This window comes from Cyanistes caeruleus, chromosome 2 (genome assembly GCF_971803275.1).
Source record: "Cyanistes caeruleus chromosome 2, bCyaCae1.hap1.1, whole genome shotgun sequence".
Taxonomy (NCBI): domain Eukaryota; kingdom Metazoa; phylum Chordata; class Aves; order Passeriformes; family Paridae; genus Cyanistes; species Cyanistes caeruleus.
In genome coordinates this window covers 41924093-41948801 of record NC_141702.1, presented here as the reverse complement: position 1 = coordinate 41948801, position 24709 = coordinate 41924093, and the positions used below count along the sequence as shown (strand labels likewise).

General features: G+C 34.5%; 1 protein-coding gene across 4 annotated transcripts in view; it reads right to left on the bottom strand.

The window, feature by feature from the left end:
- Positions 1–23503: 23503 nt before the first annotated feature.
- The window catches only part of GRIK2 (glutamate ionotropic receptor kainate type subunit 2), a 353896-nt gene continuing 352690 nt past the window's right edge, over positions 23504–24709 (bottom strand). For 2 of the 4 annotated variants that reach the window (XM_086876642.1, XM_086876644.1), the window contains exon 16: positions 23504–24335. In XM_086876642.1, coding sequence (XP_086732768.1) covers positions 24171–24335 — 165 coding nt within the window. In that variant the 3' untranslated portion in view covers positions 23504–24170. The remainder of the gene's footprint in view (positions 24336–24709) is intronic. The other 2 variants (XM_086876641.1, XM_086876645.1) reach the window with 1 other exon arrangement.

Sequence of the window (24709 nt, the reverse complement as noted above, 5' to 3'; positions counted from 1 at the left end):
CTAAAAAGCATTAAGTGCCATAAAGATCAGTGTTACAAAAATAAGTGAATAATAGGATTGATTGACACTAAGTGGGAGTTTTTGATGCAAATGTTGTATCCCAACCAGGGAGGGTGTTTTTCTTTGACCTCAATTCAGTTTAGTTTTTCTGCCTATGCAGAACAGAGAATATTTGTATATTAACAATCTCAGTATTTTTTGCATTGAAATACAATGTCGTATATAAAAGCTGTGAAACAAACTCTCGTGTGTGTGTGTGTGTGTGAACATGTCATATAAATTCTGGTATGAAAATTTCTGGGTCTACTTGATTCATGTCTGGATTAGGAGGTGAATAAGTGAACTAAGAGTCCCTTATATATCTTTTATTCCCAGAGATTTTATGAAAATCCTTCATTAGTCATTGAATTTCAGAATGCTTCAATATTATTAAAAAGACCCAAACATTTAAATTTGTACTTTTTTGTACATGGTTCTCATGTTCCTTCCTTATTGGTTTTTTTTGTGGATTTGTTTGGGGGTTTTTGTTTTTGTTTTTTTTGTTTGTTTGTTTGTTTTGGGCTTTTTTTCTGACTTAAGAAACAGGTTTGTTTTTCTGGTTTTGGTAGTTTGGGGGTTTTTTGCCACGCTATGTCTATTTTAAAACAAACAAAAATGGCATTCAGGAATCTCCTGAAGGTAGCAGAATGTCGCTAAAGGACACGGAATGATTCACATGAACACTCTCGGTGTCAGAACAAGATAACATCTTTTATTTTCTGACTCCAGTATTTATGGATTCTCGACAATGACCAGGGATTGGATAATTAAGTTACCACCTTCCCAAGCACACTGGTCATGAGAAACATCCATCAAAAGACATTTCTTAAAAGGAATGTGATAAACAACTTATGTTTACAGGACTTTCATGGGGAAGTAATTAAAACTATGAAAACATTATCAGAAGGCTTCAATTTTCAGGGCAACAGCACAGGGTGAAGACAATAACTTTACAATTGTAAATACAAAAAGATGTACTGTTTGAAAACGGGGCTTTTATGACCAGTAAACATCAGTTATCAAAACTAATGACGTTTTCCTAGAAGTGTCAAAGGAAAATGATTATGTTACATGCCAGCTACCTAGAAAATTCTATATAGCTCTTTGCACATCTTCATTTCCATACCAAGTTGGAATACAGATGAAGAAAATTGACCATTTTTCAAACATGGAAACATTTCTTCATTATCCAATTAAAAATAATGTCCCTGACTTTCTTATAACCATAGGATGTCATGTTACTGCAATACTTTTGCAGTACTAATTATTCCCAAATAAGTTTGTTGTAAGTAGCCATAGGTAGCCAAAAACCTGCTAGATTCACAGACGTTTAATACACTTAGTTCTCTTCCACCATCAAAATCAATAAGAAAACCCAATGAGTAGGTCTTGTACATAAATTTATTCCATTATTATGAAGACATTTACACCTATGAAAAGTGCACAGTAGTCTTACAGGAATTGTAAAATTTTACAGGAAAGCAAAGCATGCACAAGAAAGCGAATTTTTTACAAGAATTACAAATAAATATTATGGTGACTATATTGAAATACACCCATTGTAAAGATGCTTAGCTCAATATGTATTTTAACATAAAATCTAGAGAAACTTTATAGGATAAAAAGCACAGTAAAGATTCTCAGAAAGGACCCTTCAAAGTGAAATTATACTAATTACAATATCAGTAGCAATAACTCAAATACTAATAATATTATAATCCTAATGCTAATGCTACTACTTTGAAATTTAATTGTCTAATTTAATGCCTGTATTACACAAATCAAATTGCACTTGTAGTAACAGTGTAAATGCTAAACAGTTCAAGTGTCTTTTCTATTCAAGCTATGTGACTTCTTTAAATAGTCAATACAGAAAAATAAAGACAGGATTTTAATTTACTTTATTCACAATATGAATTGTTACAACTTTACCATTAGCCTTTGGGATTTTATTATGGCCTCTAACTAGAAAAAAAGAATAGTAGAAGGATACCACATCATTTCTTGGAAGCATTGTTCAAACGTGCCATAATAGAATATATCTCCAAGAGAACTAAAAAACAGCATAAGCATTTCTAATAACAACTTTATCCTGCCTACATTCCTTCTGATGTCTGAATTTCGTTGTTATAATTTTGTGAACCTAAATCAAATAAAATTTTGCCTACCATCTAATGTTCCACGGATTTTTAGTGAAGCTTTGGCTACTAAGAATTACATTAATAACAGTGCATAGTCAGCTAGACAGACCAATTCAGCAGCTATTTAGTTTTACCTTCACCCTTTTTCAAATTTACAGCACAACATATATTCAAATATACCTTGCAGAACAGCAGCACTATGAAACATGGAGTTATTAATTTTCTTTTTGTTTATAGGAGGAGATATTTGACAAGTATTTTCAAAAATATTTGTGTATTTTTCTTTCTATATTTATTTTATATTATTAAAAATCTATATTATAAAAATATTAATATTAGGAAATAATATAGAAATAATATAAATACCATAATGTATAACATGTTTTTAATGTATATTATATAATTATATAATAGATAATAAATATTATGTATATAATGCATTATATAAATAATACATAGATACTATTCTAAATTTTATAAATGTAATAAATATTTCTATATTTATTCTATATTATTTCTATATTTTCTGTATTTTTATATTTTTCTTATATATTTTCATCTTTTTCTGCACCACTTTATCTAATAAAAGTACCATTTTGTTAGGGCCTTAACATGGAATGTGGAGAACTTGTTTTTGAAGCAGTGCTGTACAGGACTAAAGCAGAAATTTTCCCTTTCTCTCTCCTGTCATTCATCCTGCCTCATCAGACAATTAACATTATGAGGTGGGAGTCAGTAGGCAGGGCATTCAATGTGGTTCTAGTTATTACTGTTACAAGTAACTTCAACTGAAAAATTTCAACAATAGTCTCAGAGAACCCTGAGTTACCTTTAACCTCATGGCTATACTTGTTTAGGAAAACAAATCCTCAGAGGGAAAGGGTATGTGAACACTTCCATGTCCTGCACTGCTTCTTAGATTAAGGAAAGGTATGGAATGGAGCTCACTGTGCAGCCTGTGCTCTTTCCTTCTTTGTAATAATATCCATGCAATAATATCCATGAAAGAACAGGATGCAATGAATATGTTAGAAATATCAACAGTTTTAGAGATTTTGTTCTATACTTGTCAGTGTTTCAATATTTGGATGGCTGTAATACAACTCTAACTTGCATTCCACATCACTATGAATAATACTGTATAATGTAAAACTGCACACCACCTTAATTAATCCGATTAACTGGAAATACAATCTCTATTTATAAGGCCTACCATACATTCTAATAAAATGAAAAAGTAATAAAGTTCCTTAGAGACATTAAATGTTAGTTGTTTAATTAAGGTGCCTATAAATAATTTCATTACAATTGCAAAATATAATTTTAATTTTTTATTTTTTTTTAATATTTTGAGCAGTGAAGTGACTCCTAGCTCTGGAGATGTCAGTGAACCAAGCAACTACCAGAATTTTTGAAAAAGTATCAGTCATCTATTTGGTATAAAAGCTATCAAAATACCTCAAGGTAAGTTTTGAAATGTGCTCAACTCTTATCCAGTACTAGAATTTTCAGTGTTCTTGAACAGTTAGTGTATCTGATGATATCATACTTGCTCACAATACAGTGAATAACATGAATCTCCTTAAAATCTAGGACTGTCCTTTATGTTTCAGACATTTAGGTGAATTACAAAAATATGACAAACTCAGTGTTGTAAAAAGTCTGGGAAAGATATTTAGATATGGAATTTAGTTCATTGACTCATGTATTTTGACAACTCATAGCAGACTTATATGTCTTCTATGTGAATTGATATTTAATGCCTTAATATGAGTTGTTTGACCTCAGAATGTTACATTGTTAATATTCTGAAGTGGTCTTTTTTCAGGAAGAAAATACATATTAGTCAAAATATCCATACAGGTCTGATGAATGTGTCTACACACTTTAACCTGTGAGAGATTATATTTTGTTTCTTTATTTATTTTGTCTGTTGCTGTCTTTCAGGGATCCACAGAAAAGAGGCATAAAATAACTCCAAAATAGTGCAATTCATGATGTCAGTACATTTTTTCACCCATTCTGAACTTTTATTTTCCTAACTTCTGGTCACAAAGCTGGAGAAAGTAACTTTTTAATTGAACTGTATTTGGAGTTTTTTAAGAGTTAATTTTCATCTTGTTTAAGTGTTAAGTATCATCTTGTCCTTCTGCTTTCTGCATTTCTCTACTCTGTCATTTACTGTATCTGCTGAATTAACTTGAGAATAGATTTTTTTTTGCTTTGCTTTTTATCTCTTGCTCTTTGTTCCACAGCATCCCACATGGGTGCTATGAGGTATCATATGCTCTCATTTTGCATCATCAAGAAATGTGATGGGTCACTGTGAAAGGCACCTGGTCATCAGCTGTTGTTTTTGGAGCAGTGTGTAGAGAGCTTTGTGTGGACTAGTAAGCCTACTCTCCTTTTAAACCCTATTACTTCTATGGAAAAATTGGTTTCAGAAGAGAATTGGATGACTAGTTCAGGCATGGCTATCAATAGCACTGTCATGTAGTGTTAGTTGAAAATAAATCCTTCCTAAGGAAATATATTGCATCAGTAGCACTGCTGAACTTGTGAGATAATACTTCATCAGCAAAGTAACATTGTTGAATCAGGATAAAGTCCTTTGCAAGTAAATTAAATCATGTTCCAATGAACAAGCCAAAGCCATCCATATATCAGAATAAAAATGAATAGGGGGGGAAAAAACTGGAAATATAAGTCATCTAAATGCACTAAGAAGAGGAAAATCCTTTGGTCCCAGAGAAAGAACCAAAAAGATGAGGCTGTCATACCTTAAGGGATAAATATAAACCAGGTTATTATTATAGGCACTTAATATGAATGTCCTACAGGAAAACTGAATTTAGCACACTCTTTAACTTATTGGATTCTGTTTTTAAATTTCTGATTCAAAAATGTAAGACAAAGACACACTTAACCCCTGATATAGTATAGTCTAGATGAAAAAATAGTGAAACATGAAGGTAGTCCCCTTCAGCCTCTTTAGCCCCATCCCTTTTTTACTCATCTGAAGCTCTAAAGAGGGGGAAAAAAGTTTAAAAAGCAAAATTATTCATTTAAATTAAACAGGAAGAATGAGGGAAAGAATGATTATGTAGTCTTGTGTCTGTGCACTGAGAAATTCAGGACTTGTATCATCTCTTGTGAATGTAAAATAGTGCTGCTTTACCACAATATTGAAAGGACTGAAGTCAGCTCTTTACCAGGTAGGTGAAATCCTTCTGCTCTGAATGCCTAGAAACACTCAGAATGATAGCACAGGCTATTGAAATGGGCTTTGCAACACAGTAGCAATTATTCACTACCATGTTCATATTCAGGTAAAATGTGAATTCTATATATCTAAGACAATTCAAATAAATAATCTCTCAGTTGGGGCTCAATTTCTATCTTAACTGCTGTTCTTTTCTAAAGCAATTGAAGTGTTTGAACAATCCCCTACATTTTCTTTACCATATTGTGTGCATTTTTCTTACCACTGGTCATTTTTTTCATTTCCCTGTTCATCTATATAACTTATAAAAAAAAAAAAAAGGAACAGAATAATACTAACTATATTTATTACTAGGTGGCATGCATAATCTCTGTGCCTAAGAAATTTATCTCTAAACACTTTAATTTTCTCTCCATTACTCAAAATCATTCAATTTCACCCATCATTTCCTTCATGCTTCCAAAATTTGTTCTTCTGAAATTCAGTCTCCTTAGGTCTCAATTCAGTATTAGATATAAACTAAAAAAGATTGCATTACAACCTTCATGGTTACCTTTTCTCCCTATACTGTGGAGCAATGGTGTACTCCTATTTACAGAACTGCTGATATTTATTTCTTTACATAGCACGTAACAGCTTATAGGAGTATTTCAATATTTCATCTTATACCTTATCATCAGGCTTTTTAAAAAAATATGTTTTTCTTTTCTCATGGGTAATAGAAAATTACTTTTATTTTAGTATAATTAGAAAGATGGTAGTCAATGTTTTTGATGTCTGAAAACCTTCAATCCTTTTTACATATGAAGAAGGAAACTCTCACATAGGTGATAGATAATTTAATTGTGTCTAAATTATACATTTGGTTTATAAATTACCAATTCTTTCTTCCAGCATTAACACAAATTAACATCTTACAATGCCTTGAATGAGAAAAAGTTATCTACCAGTCTAAATTTCAATATAAAAATTTCAATTTTACTTCATTTATCCTTCAAGGATTTTTCAGAACATTTCAAAAAATGTGTGCAAATAGATGAAATAAAAAAAAGATCATTTATTTCCATCTGCAAGATGAAGTTTATTTCAGTTATTTTAAGTTCTGCAAAACTTCTCTAATGTAAGTTTGTAGGTAAAGGGAGACCTATGCAAATAGAATTCCCTTTCCCCTTATCTCCTGCTAGATCTTGCTTCTATTTCTCCTCTAACCAGAGAGCACACACAGATGAGAAGTGAGGTCACAGTCTGTCCACAGATGGGAATCCTCCCACCTGCACCAGAAGGTTTACAGAGCTCCTTCAGCCCTAGGAAATATTTCTGTATAAAAACATTGCCTTAGTTATTCTTGTGCCAGAAGACAGACCCAGAATTACTGCAGAAACAGAGCCCCTCTCTGGCTAGCTGATACCTCAGGAGCACAGCAGCTTTGAGAGGGATACACTCCATAGGGGGACAGGTTGTGATGCCCAACTGAAACAAAGTAGGAGAGTCTACAACACTTGGCAGTGATTTTCGGTGTAGGACAGTATGGTCAGACACACAGGCAAATTACTAGGAAAGTCATTAAGAGAACACCTTTCACTCTGATGCATTTCATATAAAAAAGCAAACAAAAAACCCCCACCAAACAAACAAACAAAAAAACAACAACAAAAAAGGGCCCAGACCAATCCATTAAAATATTTCTGTTGTTTAGTTTGCCCTTATTGGGAGCAGCTATATTTCATTGCAGCTGAAACTGTCCTACAGCATTCTATAGCTATCTAACCAATAGACAGACTTATTCTGTGTCTTGCTACTCTTAAAGCAAGAATTAAAATATATCCTTTATGTTTATCTTCGTCTGCTGCCTCACTGAGGGATACAGATGGAAAAATGCAATGGTTCCAAGTGGATCTTTGAACCCAATGCTTGACCGTCAGAGAGAAAATGTGCAACCCTAAAGAACCAAATGTTCTTCTTCACTCTTTGCTGCAGATAACAACAGTTTGCACTGTTTGTTACAAACATCAAATGCTTGAATATTAACATGTTTTAGTTACCTTGCTGCATTTATATTATGAACAAGTGCATGGAAAGCCAGAACAGTAGGTTAGTGCTGCAGACATACAGTGAAGCTACAAAAACGCAAACAGGAAAAGGGGGGGTGTATGTGTGTCATGGTTCAGTTACTCATGTCATGTCAACAGTTTGTAAACATCAGATCGTATTATTCATCCTCACAGAGGATACATCTTAGAACATTCCAAATTACCAAGTGTATTAAATGCCCTTCAGACAGTCGGTCTGTTTTTTTCTCACCTTTCCTTTATTTCAAAGTGAGGGGAAATTGGGGCAAAGGGGATATAACATTATGTGTCGTGTTTCTCATTTAAGATATTGCAGCTCTAAAACCATAATTAACGAGGCTGAAATTTTGTTTCATGAGTTCAGTGGGCTGCGTATGTCATGTAAAGTCACTGGTGTCAAGCAAAAAAAAACCTTCCAAAACACTAACAGTCTTTTGGCACCCTCCAGTTTATTTTGCATATATATGTCGGTCTGTTTCCTTCAGAATATCCAAGAGTAACCATTAGCTGTGTCATTTCTCCTCTTACTTTCATGATGGTCTGGAACTTCATTAGCAAATAGCCTTCACAGAAGGGAGCCTTCAAACAAACAAACCTCCACAAACAGTCACAAGAGTCGGTTGTGCTACTTTTGTGGTAGTTTTCTCAGCTTGCCTCTGTTAGCAGTGAAACATAATGACATGTTTTTTTGCAGCTAGCTAAAAGGCTGTTCCCTGGCTTATGGTAACTGTTTCACTGAAGTCCACAAAAGGCATAATTGAATATAAATGGAATAATTAGAACATGGCTCCTGCAAATACCTGTGGTCTCAACCCATACATTCATATGCCTCCCACAAAGGTAAATAAAACCTTTCAGCAAACAGGTGTCTTGCTCTGATTGTTTAATCATTCTTCCCATGATTCTTTTATATACACTGAAATACACGCCAGAATACTGAGATACAAAAATTTAGCAAGTTCTGTCACATCTTCCTTGTCCAAAGCTCTCATGGCAAGGAAAATGGAGGGAGAAGATGCAGGGAAAATGTCATGTCTGTTAAATAGACTTTAAAATACCTAGTAGAGGGTTGAGTTCTGTAAACAACATAAATATTTAATCCAAAAATTCTTTATATCACTTTTTCCAATTTCATTTTCAATTTACAGCTTCACTAGCATAGTTTATATTTAGGTTTGCTGCAGTGTTGACACGGTTTTCAGAGTCTATAGGATATCTTTAAAGCTCTAATAATCTCAGGCACTCACAAAGCTTGTATTCCCTCTTATTTCCCTGTTAAACTGCTTGTAGGTTGATTCAGTGCTGTAACTGAGATTTTTATATCAGGCTCTGTAAACCCATCTTCTCAGACTCTTCTGTTCTAAGAGGTGTCCCTTTCTCAGGGACATCTCAGGGACTTCAGCCTTTTTAGGAACCTCAGCTAACAAACTCCAAGTAGAATATAAGATTGTCAAATTTGAGCCATTTTTCTTTTGCATGCACATAAAGGAATATATAGGACTAGTGAAAGGGGTGTTTGGTTCCATCTTTAAATTCGAACACAACTCATTTGTACCATATTTATCCAGCTTCTGTTAAGATTTTTCAGGGAGATTATTACAGTGATATTGTCACTTTTCTGTCTTGAATGAACAAGAGGACAAACCACTTAGGAAAATAACACAGCATATTCTACCTTTACATTCTTCAAAGAAGGAAAGAGAACAAGTGAATGGAGGAACACAAGACTCCTGTGTCCTGGTTACAGTAAAAAACTTCTCCATATAAAGAGTGAGATAATTCTCACCAGCCTGGAACAGAAGATAATGGCCAGTCACTCATGTTCATGGAATCCATCCATTTCTATAAAATGTTTATTCTGGAAGGTTAAAAAACAATATAAGTTGAATTTCTCTTTTCTTTTTTTTTTTTTTTTTTTCCTGTACTCTTATAGATTTGGATGTTAAATCTCATAATGTTAAAAAATGATGTTCTTCACTGAAATTTTGCCACACTTATCATCTCACTGTGTTATGGTGCAGTATCATTCCCAGAAAAAAAGTTATCTGTTCTGCAGCTTCAGTGGCACGATTTCATTAGCCTTTTTCCTGTCTCACTGGGATCTTCACAGAAGAAAACTGTCCTCTCAGAACAAACATAATAAACAAAATTATCAACCCCTTCTTTTTAAAAAGAAAATGCTAGAAATATTTCAGAGATCTAAAAATGCAATGACAAGGTAAACCTTGAATGATTTATACCCACAAAATGTCAAGAGTATTGACATACTCTGGCAAAATATTGGCAAACAATTGTCTCCATAACACTATATTGATAATGTTGTTAAATGCTAAAAACAAAAGCAAAAGAACTGTTTGGTCTTAAGGCTCACACTTAGGATTGTCAACAGCTCAAACAGCAAATGGTCAAAAAATGGGGTTGAGAATATTTGAATAAATAACATGTTGGAAAGAACCTTCCTAATCTTTACTGTTTTACATTTGGGGAATGAAGGTTAAGAATAAGTTTTTAAGTGCTGCTCATATCATTCAAGTCAGAGTTTAAATACATTCAGCATGTTTTCCTGTGGTAGTTCTCTCACAAAGAGCAGTGCTAACCACTACAATCAAAACTAAACCAGAACTCCCCATGTCGCAACCCTGAGCTTCCTCTGCTGTTTGAGACCATCACTTCAGTATACATCTAAAAGGTTCTTCAGGACCACTGATTAGGAGGACCACGTATTCAGCATCTGAAGATCTTATAAGAGAACCTGTTATATCTGTTCCTACCTTGCTGAGCAACATTAAAAGGTAAAGCTACACTTAATGTTAGACTTAAAGTTAGACTTCTCTACAAATACCAGATGCAGTTCAGTGCTTTGATTGCCCCATGACTAAAATGAGCAGAGTTTTAGAGAGTAAGTACAAAAATAGCATGAAGTCAGCCTTATTCACTAATGGGCCTTTGATCATGTAATAACCCCTCCTGCAGGAAATCCCTTGATAGCATGTTTTCTCACTTATTACCTTCCCCAGACAATACTTCCACAGAACTGAGCTAACAGAAGACAAAGACAGATTATTAGACACTGATTCTAGTTTTCATTTTCTACCTCCCTCTCTGCACAGCAGCTACACAAATCTCTCTTCACAGTACAAAATAAATGTTCCGTGAATGTAATGTTCTTCACAGTAGAGGAAGCACAAGCAGCCCAGGCTAAAAAGGAAAAGCTAAAACTGTCACAATACAGCTTGCAAATAAACATCAATACAGACAGACTGATACACCATAGAGAATTATGCAGTTCTCCCATGCTAAATAAATTCCTTAAAGAAAACAAAGCAAAAACAAACAACCACCCCAAACAAAAACAAATGAATGAACAAACAACAAAAGATAGAAAGCAAAGAAAAAGAAAAAGTTACTTTTAAAACTATAATAAAATAAAAAAGAGGAAAAGAAGACTTGTGGGGAAGGACTCAAGGTTGGTTTCCATTCTATGCTGAAACTTTGGTGTAAGCTGAATCAACATCAGGAATTTTGCAGTGGAAAAGTACATGGTTGATCAGACCATCAGGCAGATTTGGATGGAGTGAATGCAATTTTTGTCAGTAACTGGCATATCTGCAATGCAAGCAGAATTGTTTTGTCTAATTTTGTGTTTTCCTGAGAGTTATTCTGATTATTATTGGTCTCCTTATTTCTGCACACAGAAACTGAGCTACAGTAACAGAATAATACTTCCACTTTCTCGTAAGGACAGCTGCAAAATGATTTTTGCTTCACGTTTCTGTTCAGAAGTTGTCACTATTTTTTCTGCTTTTTTTTACAGAAACAAAATACTTCTTTCACTCTGGAAACTGAAATAATATTATGTGTTTTAGTATTGTTCTGCATTAGCTCAGATATAGCTTCCAAAAGTCTAAGGCTATCCATGTTAGCACCCAGAGGTGGTCTTCAAGCTGGGAGAATTATAGTAGGCAAAACAGTTTAAACCCAAGAGAAGCATCAGCTCCCTACTGAAGAAAAATAAATAATGCTACATTTCTGTCCCAGACTGTGTCTGAATATCAGAATCTGAAGATACCAAAAAAGAAAGAATGTGGAATAACAGTAAGCTTTCCACAACTCATAGTTCTCTCCTAAAGTGATAAAGTAAGAAAAATAAATACCAGGGTAAAAGACACCCAAAATCACAATAAAAAATAAAACAAGATCTGAAAAAAATGCACATCCTAGTAATTTAACAACACTCTTTTCTGGGACCTGACATTCTTCTTTCTTCTACCAATGACTGTTCATTATTTGTACTTGTAGATAATCATGTTTCACTATTCAAAACGTGAATTAAGCTACTGAGAAGTAAACACTGCTTTAAAAATAGCATTACATTTGAGATGCTTCAGAGAATGAAAATTCTGATTCAAAACATTCCAAAGTGCTGATGCTTTCACTGGCTGTCTTTCTGTCTCAAAATCAAGTATAGTGGTTTTCTGTATTCAATGCTGCAGTCTTTTTAGTCCACTTGCAGTGCTCCAGATGCAAATAAGTCAGAGAGAGAGCTGAGTCCTTACACTGAACAGAGCTAGAAACTAGAACTTGGTGTGCTTGAGCACCTGATAGCCGTGCAGTCAGGGAAAGTGTGCAGAGCAACTCTGGGTCCTTGCTAGTAGAGGTGTTGGGGGCCACACCTGCTGCAGAAACCCCTTCTTGGTGGAGCTGAAACCCATGAGAGCATTGGCAGCATCCACGCTGAGCAGGCACCTCAGCCTGCAATGCCAAGGCTCCTGCTACTGCAGTCGTACTCCAACAGACACAACCCAGCTTTGTTTGCCAGCTTCTTTCAAGAACTGCAATTTGCTACTGAACTATTTCTCTCTCAGCTTGGGGGAAAACATAATTCTTGTGTAAGGGAACATAGATGGCTATAATTGCCTGCACTTAGTTTAGTAAAGGTCCTTCTTATCATATGGTCAAAATACTTAAATAAATAGTGATGGCTCAAAGAATTTAAAATACTAGGAAACAGAGAGAGAAAAGAAAGAAAATGATCTATCCTTTTGGCAGTGTTTTCTGGATTTTTGCTGCATTTTAAATGGTCATGAGACTGAAGACATGGACTTTTATCTAATTTTAGGCAACTCTCTTTTCATTCTGTCATTTATGCCATTCTGTAAATTGGAAAGCAATACTCTTTGAGCTCCTTAAGAGAATGTAAAAATTAATGCTTATTAGGAAATAAAACACTGTAATAAAGATCTCTACTGGAAACGTACACTAAATAGATTTGTTACAATTGAAATTAAACTAAAAATTTTGTTTACAGTCATTGAGGAACACAAAGAAAATATCTGCATCTCCAACAGATGGATATATAAATATATGAGTAAATTTAACCACAAGCTGTTTTAACAGTCTCCAGGATAAAAAAAAAAAAAAGAATATTGGATATATCTTTGAGAAATTTTTAAAATACCCTTAATTTTAAGCAATTATTTGAGAATTATAACAAAAATTATCTATAATTTAGTTATCTGAAAATCTTTACAGAAACTGACATACTGCTCAGATTTCATAATTAAGCTAGCAGACAAAAATGGAGTCAATTGTAACTATGAATCATCAAGATTATTAAAAAGAAATTTAGAGCATTAAATGATGAAATCTCTTATCAGTCATTTGCTGGTTATCTGTCAGATTTAAAGAGAGCCTGATACAAGTTTAGAAATAGGATTCAAGATTATTAATGAGAAGAAAAAAAGTTTCAGTCAAGAATAGACAATCTTATCTACTTTTTTATATACAGAATTTTAAAGCATGTCTTAATACTAACTCATCAATGGATTAATTATAGTTTTCATTTTCATGCCAAAGTTAAAATTTTAAAATCCATTGCCTAATGTGTTTCAAAATAAATTACTTAAGCTGCATTTGCTTATTCTATTTATCTTGACAAAACCAATTGTCACCTGAAAAAGAGGCAGCAAAATTGTAACACTGATAGGGAACTAATACATATCAACTCCCGTATTTTACCAGTCCAAATATTCTGCAAAAATTCCCATTACTTTCATTTGTGCTGGGCAAGGTGTTAGCTAAGTGGCATGATTATTGCATACTCATCTTCATAATGAGTTTCTATGAAAATGACTGAAAATGGACAGCATCCTTATTAAAGACTGATCTGTACCTTTAATGGTACAGAGCCCTGTAAAAATCACAGGGCTCAGGATCAGTTTTCTAGATCTCACAGCCTCTTCCTGACAAGTGAGATACATAAACCTGGAAAAATTCAAAGCCCTGCAGAATTTAGAATGCTTGAACATTCAAGAAAAGTTCACACTGTTCACTTTTTAGTGTCAAAGATCAAAATATTAATTATAATGCATTAAGACATTAGTTAGGCTTGACAGCCTAACAAACAGATGAAAAATTGGGTCATTCAGTTCTGTTCTAGAACAAGATTTCTTGTAGTTCATGCAGTATGTATTAATCCATGGATAGCTTGTTACAAAGACCATACTTCACTGTATCTTCTATTTAAAATATAATGGCTCCTTGCTGTGTTTTTGTCAAAGTCTCAGTTTAAGAAAAGCTATCTGATTTATAAAACTGTTTTTTACCAGCTTCCAAAGAAATGCTGGTAGGCTCATAGGCTACATGTGTAGACAAACTGAAGTCCTAGAATCTCAGTGGTCTTATCTCATTAATTTTGTTCCATAATTATAAAAAGATGTAAGAGACAAAACATTGATGTGCAACATGGTGGAACTTGGTCTTGTCAAAAGGATGCTAGTAGTACAGACACTACTGTAATGATTTTTTTACATTACAGATAGTCCACACACATTAAGAAGAGTTAAAGAACTTGTTTCCTGGAGGTGGGTCTTTAAGTTAATGTGATTTCATCACATAAACATCTTGAACCAGAATGTCTTGGAGGCAGATGGATCTGAGAAACAACTTAAATTTTTTGTTCTTATGCTGTAACACAATATTTGTATTTTGAGATCATTCTCTTTTTTTGCAGTCACTTTACATAGAGACAAAGTTTAAAACCAAAGTAAATCAGCCAAACAAATCCAGTTACCAGGAAAAAACCTAAAAGGTAGAGAAAATTAAATGAAATTACACGAAAAGTACAAGTTGTTATCATGAAAGTCAGTCTACTAATACAACCTCTCACAGGCTCACATGCAGAATCTGAGTCCGTTCACAGTTTTGTAGAAACTAAAATGATTCCTATCTTCATAAGCAATTTCTGGAATACAACATTAGACTACATATTACTATAATGTGAATCCATGTAAAACTGGGATAAAGAAAAGGGAAAAGAAAATAAGTCAGGCAATTAGAATACCTATCACCAGAAAAGATGAAATGTGGACAACTGACAGTATCAATAGCCTGTTTATAATTCTGTTTCTTTGATTTTAAGGGCCACATTTTGTCTCCCTCAGGTGAGATTCTGGCCCATGATCATCTGTCTGGTAGAACTCTGTACTGACCTTAAAATACATAAAGAGAATCAAGACTCCAGGGCAAGTAGTGGTAGATTTGAGTTTAAAGACAAAACCTAAAAGGAAAAAGCCTGACAAACTTTACCAAATAGAGGAAAATATTTAGCTCTACTGGAGCTAACATGTTTCTTGGACACTTTCTTCTGAATCTAGGGCTAATTCAGACAATTGTACATATTTCATCTAGAAATTTGAAAGCAATACACGTTCTTCTGCAGTTAACAAGTTGAGATGAGTCTGTGATTTAAAATCCTGCTATCTGAAAATTTACTAAGTAATATAGTATTCTGGTTTAGAAATAACTCCTGAATCTCACAAAACTTGAACACAAAGAGGTTTTGTTTCTTTATGCTTTTTCTATCTCTCTTTTTTTGTGTTTCTTTTTTTCCCTCATTAGGAAAATTTGCTTCAAAACTTTCAGAGAGAAATATGGAAACATATCAATTAACAAGGTATGCTGAAAATTACTCTTCATTTTGAAGCAACTGAACTGTCTGATATGTTTCAAAACAGAACAACAAAAATTGCTTTTGTTTTCTTTCTGCTCACTCTAAGATAGTGAATGCTGTGCATCACATATGCAGAGATGAAACTTTTTACAGCAAATCACACAACTCACTAAAAATTGAAGTCTGGTTGGAGAGATATATAGTCATGGTTCACTTGGCAATTCTCAGAAATATTCAGAAAAAGAAAATAATTATATTCAGAAAATATTAATAAATATGAAAAAAAATCATTTTCTAAACAGTGACAATTTTTTAATATTATTGAACAACAGTTTCAAGATAAAATTATAAATTTTACAGCAAATGAAGATTAAGGATATTTATAGTCTGATGTCTAGTACAAAATTTGTCTTGCACGTTGCAAATTTTGGGTAGATTATGTCTTCAGACATAATAACTGGAAGAAGCTTCATGTTCTCAAAGTCTTCAAGTCCTAATGGGGACTTGAGCAACCATGGTACCTGCTGAAGAGACAACAAATCAAGGCACAATCAGTTCAGATTTCCAGAGTGGTTTGATAATTTCCTGACAGGGATGTTGGAGGAAACAAGAGAATCTTCGTCTATTCAATCTCATTCTTAAAAACATGGAAGAATGGGCTGCAGGTGATCAATTTCAGGGTTCTGAAGGAAGAGGATCAAGACAAAAATTTAGATCATAATCCTGGATTTAGGGAAAACAGAACTTGTTCTTTGATATTCCAAGATCTGCTTTTAAGAATCCCAAGAGAAGCAGTTATGGAATGCAGTCACAGTTTTACAAATGCCAAAACCCACCTGGACTTAATCCAGCAATCAATCCAATCCCTCCTTGTAAAAGGAAACAAGAAGGGTTTCTAAAGATATGCCATCAGGAAAAAGAAGACTAGGGAAATCATGGGATGGTTGTAGGAGGTGGAGGTGGAGAACTGCTGACAAAGAACATGGAGAAGGCCAAGTAGTCAATATGTTTTTTTAATTTGGGTAAGCTCTCAGAAAAGTGAGGTTTCTGAGACCTGTGAGAAAGTCTGGAGAAAAGATTTACCCTTGGTGGAAAAGGACCATGTTAGGAAACGTTTAAACAAACTGGACATATATAAATTGGTGAGACTTGGTGAGATGCACTTGCAAAGTATGGGGGAGCCGACTGATGTCATTGTGAGGTAATTCTTGATAATCTTTGAAAGCTTATGTTGGCTGGCAGAGATGCCCAAGGTTTGGAAGAAAGTAAATGTTACTCCTCCCTTCATGAAGGGCAATAAGGAGGACGTGGAAAACTACAGGTTTGTCAGCCTCATCTCCATCTTTGTAAAGATGATGGAGAAAATCCTTCTGGAAATATTTTCCAAGTATTGAGGTCAAGAAAGTGCCTGATATTAGTCAGCATGTATCTGCAAAAGGGAAATGGTCTTTGGCCAATATAATAGCCTTCTATAATAAGAAGATCTGCTTCACAGAAGAGGGAAGAACAGTGAATGCTACTTATATTTTACTTTAACAAGGTTTTCAGCATTATTCCCCATAACAGCCTCACAGATAGACTTAAGACATATGGACTAAATCTGGCAAAAATAGGGTAAGTTGAAAACTGGATTCTCTATCAGTTGAAAGGGTTTTAATCAGTGCCAGCAAGTCCAGCCATAGGCCAGTAACTAGAGATGTATCGAAAGGGCCTCATATTGTTTAATAATTTCATTAATTATGTGTATGATAGAACAGCGTGCAAGTCTGAATATTGCTTAAAGGAGGAGTGTTCAATAAAGCAGAAAGTTGTGCTGGCATTCAGGAGGACTTCATCAAGCTGGAGAGATAGGCCAGCAGGAAGGACATGAAGCTGAAGAAAGAGAAATGACAAGTGCTACACCTGGAGAAGAATAAGTCCATGTTCCAGCCCAGGCTGGGAGCAAACCAAGTAGTTAGCAGTTTTGCAGAGTTTTGCTTGGGAGCTCTGGTGGACAGCAAACTGAAATTGAGCCAGCAATTTCTTAACCTCTCAGTTAAGAAAAGCAATTTAGCCTTGATTGCATTAGGAAGAACACTGCCAACAGGTCAGGGAATGGAATCTTTCCCCTTCTGGTGAAACACATCTAGAGTGCTGGGTCCAGTTCTGGTCTCCCCAGTATGAGAAACACTCATACTAATATGAATAATTGATTATGGTCCCTAGTTAATGGCCACAAATATGATTAAGGGATTGAGCATCTATAATATGGGGAGAGGCTGAGACACTTGGGACCACTCAGTTGGAGAAGAGAAAGCTTAGCAGAATCTGACAGGAGGAAAATGGAACTAGACTCTCAGTGGCAGCCAGTGAGGGTATAAGAGGCTGTGAATACAAGCTGAAATACAATAAATTACTTTTAAATGTGAGCAAAAAAATATTCCTTGCTGTCAGCATAATTGTACACTAGAAACAGAGGGGCCAGGGAGTCTTCATCCCTGGACAAACTTCTCTAGTTGACCCTTCTTTGTACAGGGGAATTGTACTCAAGAGTCTCAAGAAGGCCCTTCCACCTGAAGAAGGCCTTAGACTAAGCAATTCAAAACCTCAATAATTCTGTGATACAATTCTTCTATGATAAGCCCACAGGCCAGTTGTACTTATGCCAAATTCTAATTTTTAAGATGAATAAAATTGCTTATCAGGTGTACATCTCAGAAATTTCTGTTGACCTACCAGAGCCCAAATGGCCCAGCCAGTGAGGGTGGTTACAGTATAAAGGGAATTATAATGGTTACCACTGTGTTAGGCTGCTTTTCTTTCCCTGGGCTTAACAGCCAGCAGACTACTTGTGGGAAAACGTCGTAAGACAATCTTTGGCATAAATCCATTGTAAATTGAACTTGTACCTTCAAAACCAAATCATTAAAGATTTGGCCTATGGTGGTCAGCATTGCCCAAGGAATCCTAACTACAGATCCTTTACCAATTTTTAATGATTTCATACAATTTTTTCAGGTAATTTTAATGTAATGTATCCTATTTCCACCAAGCAAAACCCCTAAAGTCACGGCAAAGAGGAAATTCTAGGATTTTGTCATTTTTTAAACTTAGGACTAGGTTTCCTAAGTTTCTGGGAAAAAAATACATTCTGTGATCAGGAAAGAAAGGCATTTTCTTGGCTCTGAGAACTCTTGAAAGACAGATCCATGCATAATTGCCAGTATACACTTCAATATTCTAAAGAACTAAGTTCAGTGATACAGAATGTCACTCCTTGAGGATGAAAAAAGTAAAAGGGAAAGCTGATATGTTTGTCCTCAAGAACATATGTGTTGTCTCCTTTCATTTATATAGCTAGAATTTTTCTTGAATTCCCACAATTTTTCACTCAGCAGTCATAGAAAGATGGTGTTCTTGACAGAAGCAAGAGGCAGTATTTCTTTAATTTTGTTTAGAACAATATTTTGTAGAAAATTTCTAATTTTATTCATAAAATTTTTTTAAAAAATAGGATTGCTGTGGATTTCAGCAATGAGAGTGAGAAGACCTAAGTGGGTTGATAAGATGAAGGAAGGAAAGGTTCCTGGTGTTAAGCTTAACCTATCTCTTAATCATAACTTTTCCACTTTTTGAGCAATCAAAATTCTCATTCTGAAGCTCAGACTGTATATCTGTGTTAACCTGCTTTTTTTTTTTTTTTAGTTTCTAAGTAGCTGATTTAATATTTAAACTATTATAGAAGGTATGTGAACATGACATTCTATTCCCATACCCCAACCATGTAGGGAAAATTCCAGTAAGATGAGTCAGTGTGATAGCTCCTTCGGGTTGGTTTTATTATTTTTATTTTTTGATTATTCTATTGCTGTAGTGATTAGGATTTCAGGCAATGAGCTAAAACAATATATTACTAGACTGGCAGTCAATCAGATCACTATCACTTCAAACATCATTTAAGAAGATCTACATTTTTTATTATTTATATAGCTCCATAGTTCATGGTGCTACATAGAACAAATCAAAGACAGATTCCCTGCCCCCTAAGAGCTTACAGTCTAAGCAAGTACAAGAACAACAGGAGAAGATAACACAGGCAGGGGACAGAGTGGGGTAGTAAATGAAAATAAAGACAATTAGATTACAGTCACATGAAAAGCTTATGTTTTTATCTTGGTGAATACAAACTGGGAGAATGAGGTGTTTGAGTAACTTTATTTTAAATTAGAACTAGATTTCAAGGAAGGCCAGAAGAAAAGGGCTTTGAAAATAAATTTCATAGTGTCAGAGGTGCTTGTAGAAAGGCAGAGAGGCAAGACTGGAAGGAAACAGGACACTAGCATGTTTGAGGTTGGAAAGAAATGATCTTCTCAGTAAGAGAAGCCAACCTCAGAGACCTTTTGTTTTCCTATACATCTCTGAAATTCTGACAGAAACACAATCACTTCTGTACACATAATTCTGCCTTAAATATTATAGCCGTACATATTTGGGGCTGCATTGGATAAAATCTTGATTCCTCTTAAGTAGGAGTTTTGACAGTTCTTTCAAAGGAGTATTTAAGTTATCATGTTTTTTGTTTGTTGACATGTTTGGAGACAAGTGAAGTTGTGTCTGAAGTACTTCATATTTTTCTAATATCCTTAATATAAAAACAATAAACCATTATTTTATAGCATAATTTTTTACCTCTTAGTATGATATTACCTCTGCTCGTGATCCCTTTTCCCTGAAAATAATTTTATTTTGTAGAATATGAGGGCATTTCTTTTATTTCTGGCTTTGGATTTTGGTGCAATATGTTATTTCCTTCATAAACTATGTTTTTTTCAATTCTGAAATATTAACAAGTTAGTGTAGTAGGACCAAACTCTGTTATTTTTGGGGTTTTGAACACTCTGTGGATGAAATCAGGAAAAATTAATGAACAGAGCCTCAAGTAATAATAAAATGAAAGAAAAGGTTATTCCAAATCTATACTGAATTCTTCAACTGAAAATTGAGACAGAAATTTCAGAAAGAAATACCACATATAAAATCTGTCAGATACTTCCTGTATATATCTGTACTTATGTTTATATAAAAGGAGAATACCATTAAAAAGGCCTGCTGATGTCTATAATTGGACAAATCCTCATTTACTATAAAGCATCAGGGATCTCTTGATTTCATCCAACCATTTGGCTCATAATTTTCACTACCAGTGCTTCACAAATGACATTTATCAACAACATAAAAGGGGTTCTGTCCCTTGTTTTTGGTTATCTGTTGCTATACAACCATATTGAGGCAAGCTGAAGATTTAAATGGTATGGGTTTTGTGTTTTAAAGATTGTAGTTGCCTATTTTCACTAAAACAGGCAAAAAAAAAATCCTGTTCAATTTTTACCTCCAATTGTCATCCACCAGGCAGCACCATTTCACTGAGCTATAACTGCTTTAAAATTCTTCTCTAGAGTGACATTTGAGGTATGTCAGAGAAACACCCATCACCCTGTCCTGAGAAATCAGCAGACTAATTAAGCTGTTATGTGAAACCGCATAAAGCAGTTATATATGGATTCCTAATCTTTGTGGGCCAGATACTCTCTTGATTTTTGCTGGGCCATCAATTTTAATTACAATATAGAAATTTATGCAGCGTGAGAATTTTGGAATTTTGGGAGAAGCCTTTCAGAGGCCTATTAAAACAAAGATTTTTTTCTTCAGAATTAAGGGTTTTTTTCACAGCAGTGAAAGGAAAATGAAGCTTTTGAGGAAATTGAAAGAAATTTAGCTTTTCCAAGAACAAAACTATCAGTAGTATTTTCTACTTTTTTGGGGGTCAGATCTTTATTAGTCAATTTTTTTGTAAATGTCTTAATAAAGAAATAATTACTTATGCACAACAAAATAACAACATGAGTTAGTGGATGATTGTTGAAAAAAAACCCATTATCCTACTATGAATCTGTGGAGCCATGCATTTCTATTCTTGATCTTTAATATAAATCTCCAGTTACTTTGCATATTTCCCTCAACACTGGAAGGCTAAAATTCTGACCAAAGTCTGAATTAAGCCACTCAATCTCTGTGATAGAAGTTTTCTTCCTTGGGGAACTTTGACCCAATAAAATATTTGGGACGTATTCTGCATTCGCTCTTACTGTGGCTCACATAAAACTTAATGAGAATTAGTCTTGTGCAGCAAGGTCAAAATGAAATCCTGCTTATTTCAACATCCTCAATGGAGAAAGGAACAGTATGTTTGAATATAATACAGCATTTTATTACATGATTTTACAAATTTTATTGTAAATCATCAATCAAATGCAATAGCCAATTTTTTCCATTCCAAGCCATCATAATTAGGAGTTTTCATTGTGTTATATGACAGTTACTCTTTTCCCCTTAGTGTTTTAAAGAATTAACTTAAATATAAATTATGTAAGTATACTCATTACCAGAAAAATTGTTTAAAGTGTTTTTATCTTCTTTATACTTCAGACAAAGATAACCTGTTCTTTGTTATCACATAAATGGGGATGAAACTCACAAATATAAGAGAATTTGCTTTCTCAGTCCCTGCTCACAATGGAAATGGCCAGCTCAATCTCTATGAAGATTCATGATAACTGGGTAGTAGACACAAACCTCCCATTTACCCCTAAATTTCATTATATAACTTCTACAGTTTGGATGATATATCTTATATTTCTGTGCCATAAAGAGGATGATAAGATTAAATTAAGCCTGAGTAAACAACCAATCTCTTTACTCACCAATGACATATTATCTATGATTATTTTAATGTTTTTTGGGGGGTTTCCTAATTAGTCAAATTATTTTTTTTCCATGTAAAGACCATCTTCATAATCTTTTTTGGTTGACATAACATTCTTACATAGTCCATACCATACATTTCTCGTTGAGATACAAATTAATTTACAGTAGACAGTGGTGCAAGGTTCAGCATCTGTAGGGCAGTATTTCAAAATGTTATGTCCAGGAACTCACCACAGTCAGGACATAGAAGTTAGCTTTATAGCAGCTAAGAACCAAATCCTGCAAATATTATCACAATGTGCTGTAATGGCTTCTGTCAGAACTCCCAGCAAACTCTCTTGTCACAAATTTAGTGGAAAGAATCATCAGGATAGGGCACTAAGCTGAAGCTAAGTACCAGTACTGACACAAAGTACTGCACATATGTTGCTCAAAACACACAGCAAAACCAAACCAACTAAAACCGACATAAATTTAATGCTTTCTTTTGTACTTTTTTTTTTTTTTTTTTAAATTTGTGCATTGGATTCAAACAGCAAACTGAGTGCATATTAACTTCTATCACAATGTGGTCAAGAGGTCTGTGTCTTTTACCATTTACACACAATTGTTCATGACAGCATGTTATCAGCTTAGTGGAAACCAGGGGTGTAGCATGGTAAGCAGTGGTGGTAGTGCACCTATTTTTTTATATTATATAACTTGAAAATATGTCTCTTCTAAGATTCCTTTTTCATGATAAAAATAGTTTTCACCAAACGTTGGTGGTGCGCACGCACTACCACTCATGCTTGGCATCACACCCCTGACAGAAACACATGTTCTTATTTTGTTGATAAAAAGTATTACAAAAATTTCCATACAAAAACTATTTTCATAGAAATCTTGCATTTCCACAAATAAACCTGAACATTTTTTTTTTTTTGGAAAAAAAAAAAAACTGCTCAAGAATTTTGTTCATTTAGTACTGTGACTGTATTGAAAAATGCAGTCCTCCTTTAAGTTCTTGACATTCACTTCTTTTAGGTGACCCATCCCTCTTCCAACATTAGCGAGAATCGCACAGGCTCCATTGAGTTCAATTAGTAGCAGGAACAAGTGTTTCAAAACCCATTCAGGCTAAAATGCAAGCCCTCTATGTGTGAAATACACTGCTTCCCACCCCCCTCCCCTCTTTTCACAATTATAGAAAAGAAAATTAATTGCTTATATCTAAAGGTTGTAAGATACATTCCTTTGTACTAAGGAAACTTTCCTTCATCTAAAAATTGGGTCAAAATTCTGGAAATATTTTTGTCATTTTTTTAGATCAAAGTTCCAACCCAGCTAAATTCTGTTTTTATTTTTTTTTTGTAATTATTATTTACTTAGTTCAGTGTCACAAACACTCCAAAAAAAAAAAAAAAAAAAAAAAAAAGCAGGTGAGCATCATCATATTTATTCTTCTATTTGTGGGATTCATATTTCTTCACTTTTAACATCTCTTCCATCCAGGAAGATCATATCGCCTTGTCCAGATGGTAGTTTCAGTCTACCAGCAGTTACCAACTTTTCTGTGCTGGGAAGTTCAGAAGAGCATATGGTTTCTTGTTCCACTACAGTTCTGAGACATTACTTTTACTAGACTCCTTCTGTGGTTTGTATCATCTTGAACATTTATTCTCTCTTTTCTGGCAACCGTTGAACTTCAAAAGGAACCTGTAACTTCTCACTGAGACTGCATTTGAAACCAGCCACAAAACTCACATGGAACATTCATTCAGAATGGTGGAAACCCATGACAAACAGCGTAACCCTGCATAACTTTGTTGATCCATGATGCTTGTGATTCGAGTCTGGCCATTGCAACTGCTGAGATCACAGAGTCTCTAGTTCATAGACACAGCGGCATGAGGTAACTCATTTTATTTTGCACTTGTTGCATATTTCCACAGGAAACATTCTTGCAAGGTTGTTTGGAAAAAAGACGACAGTTTGTGCTTGGGGTTTTTGGCTTCCCAGCTCTAAGCCATGGTTTCTTTACCTGGCAACCTTCTGTCGTTAAACGTGTGCATGTTGATAACTTCTTCTGTTTTCACAATAACAGGGGCCTGTGGCTTGTGTTTTAGTCGACGCTGACACTTCAGAGACATCCTTAGCTCCTCTACCATGGCACTACAGAAGGACCTCTACAGAAGGAAATAGAGGAACAAGAGAAAAAATAGCTGTAAGAAATCACTAACTGCAATGTCTAGAAGAAGATTCACTGTACTGGCACAGCTGGTCAGTCTTTGCTTTGTCCCAGTCTGAAGCTCAAAGCAAATTGCTGGCCTTATTACATGTGTTACATAATAATTAAAATCACTTATCAAACTGTGATGACTGTAAAAATCACCTTGCCTGTACAATTGTTTTTCTGGCGGGTACTGAGTCTGGATGCATATGTTACATAAAACTACTTCAAGCAGATTTTCTGTCAACAGCTTAGCTTTATAGTACAGTATCTGAATGTAACATGCATATTAGACATTCAGTAGAATCCCCTTAGCCATATTTCAAAATA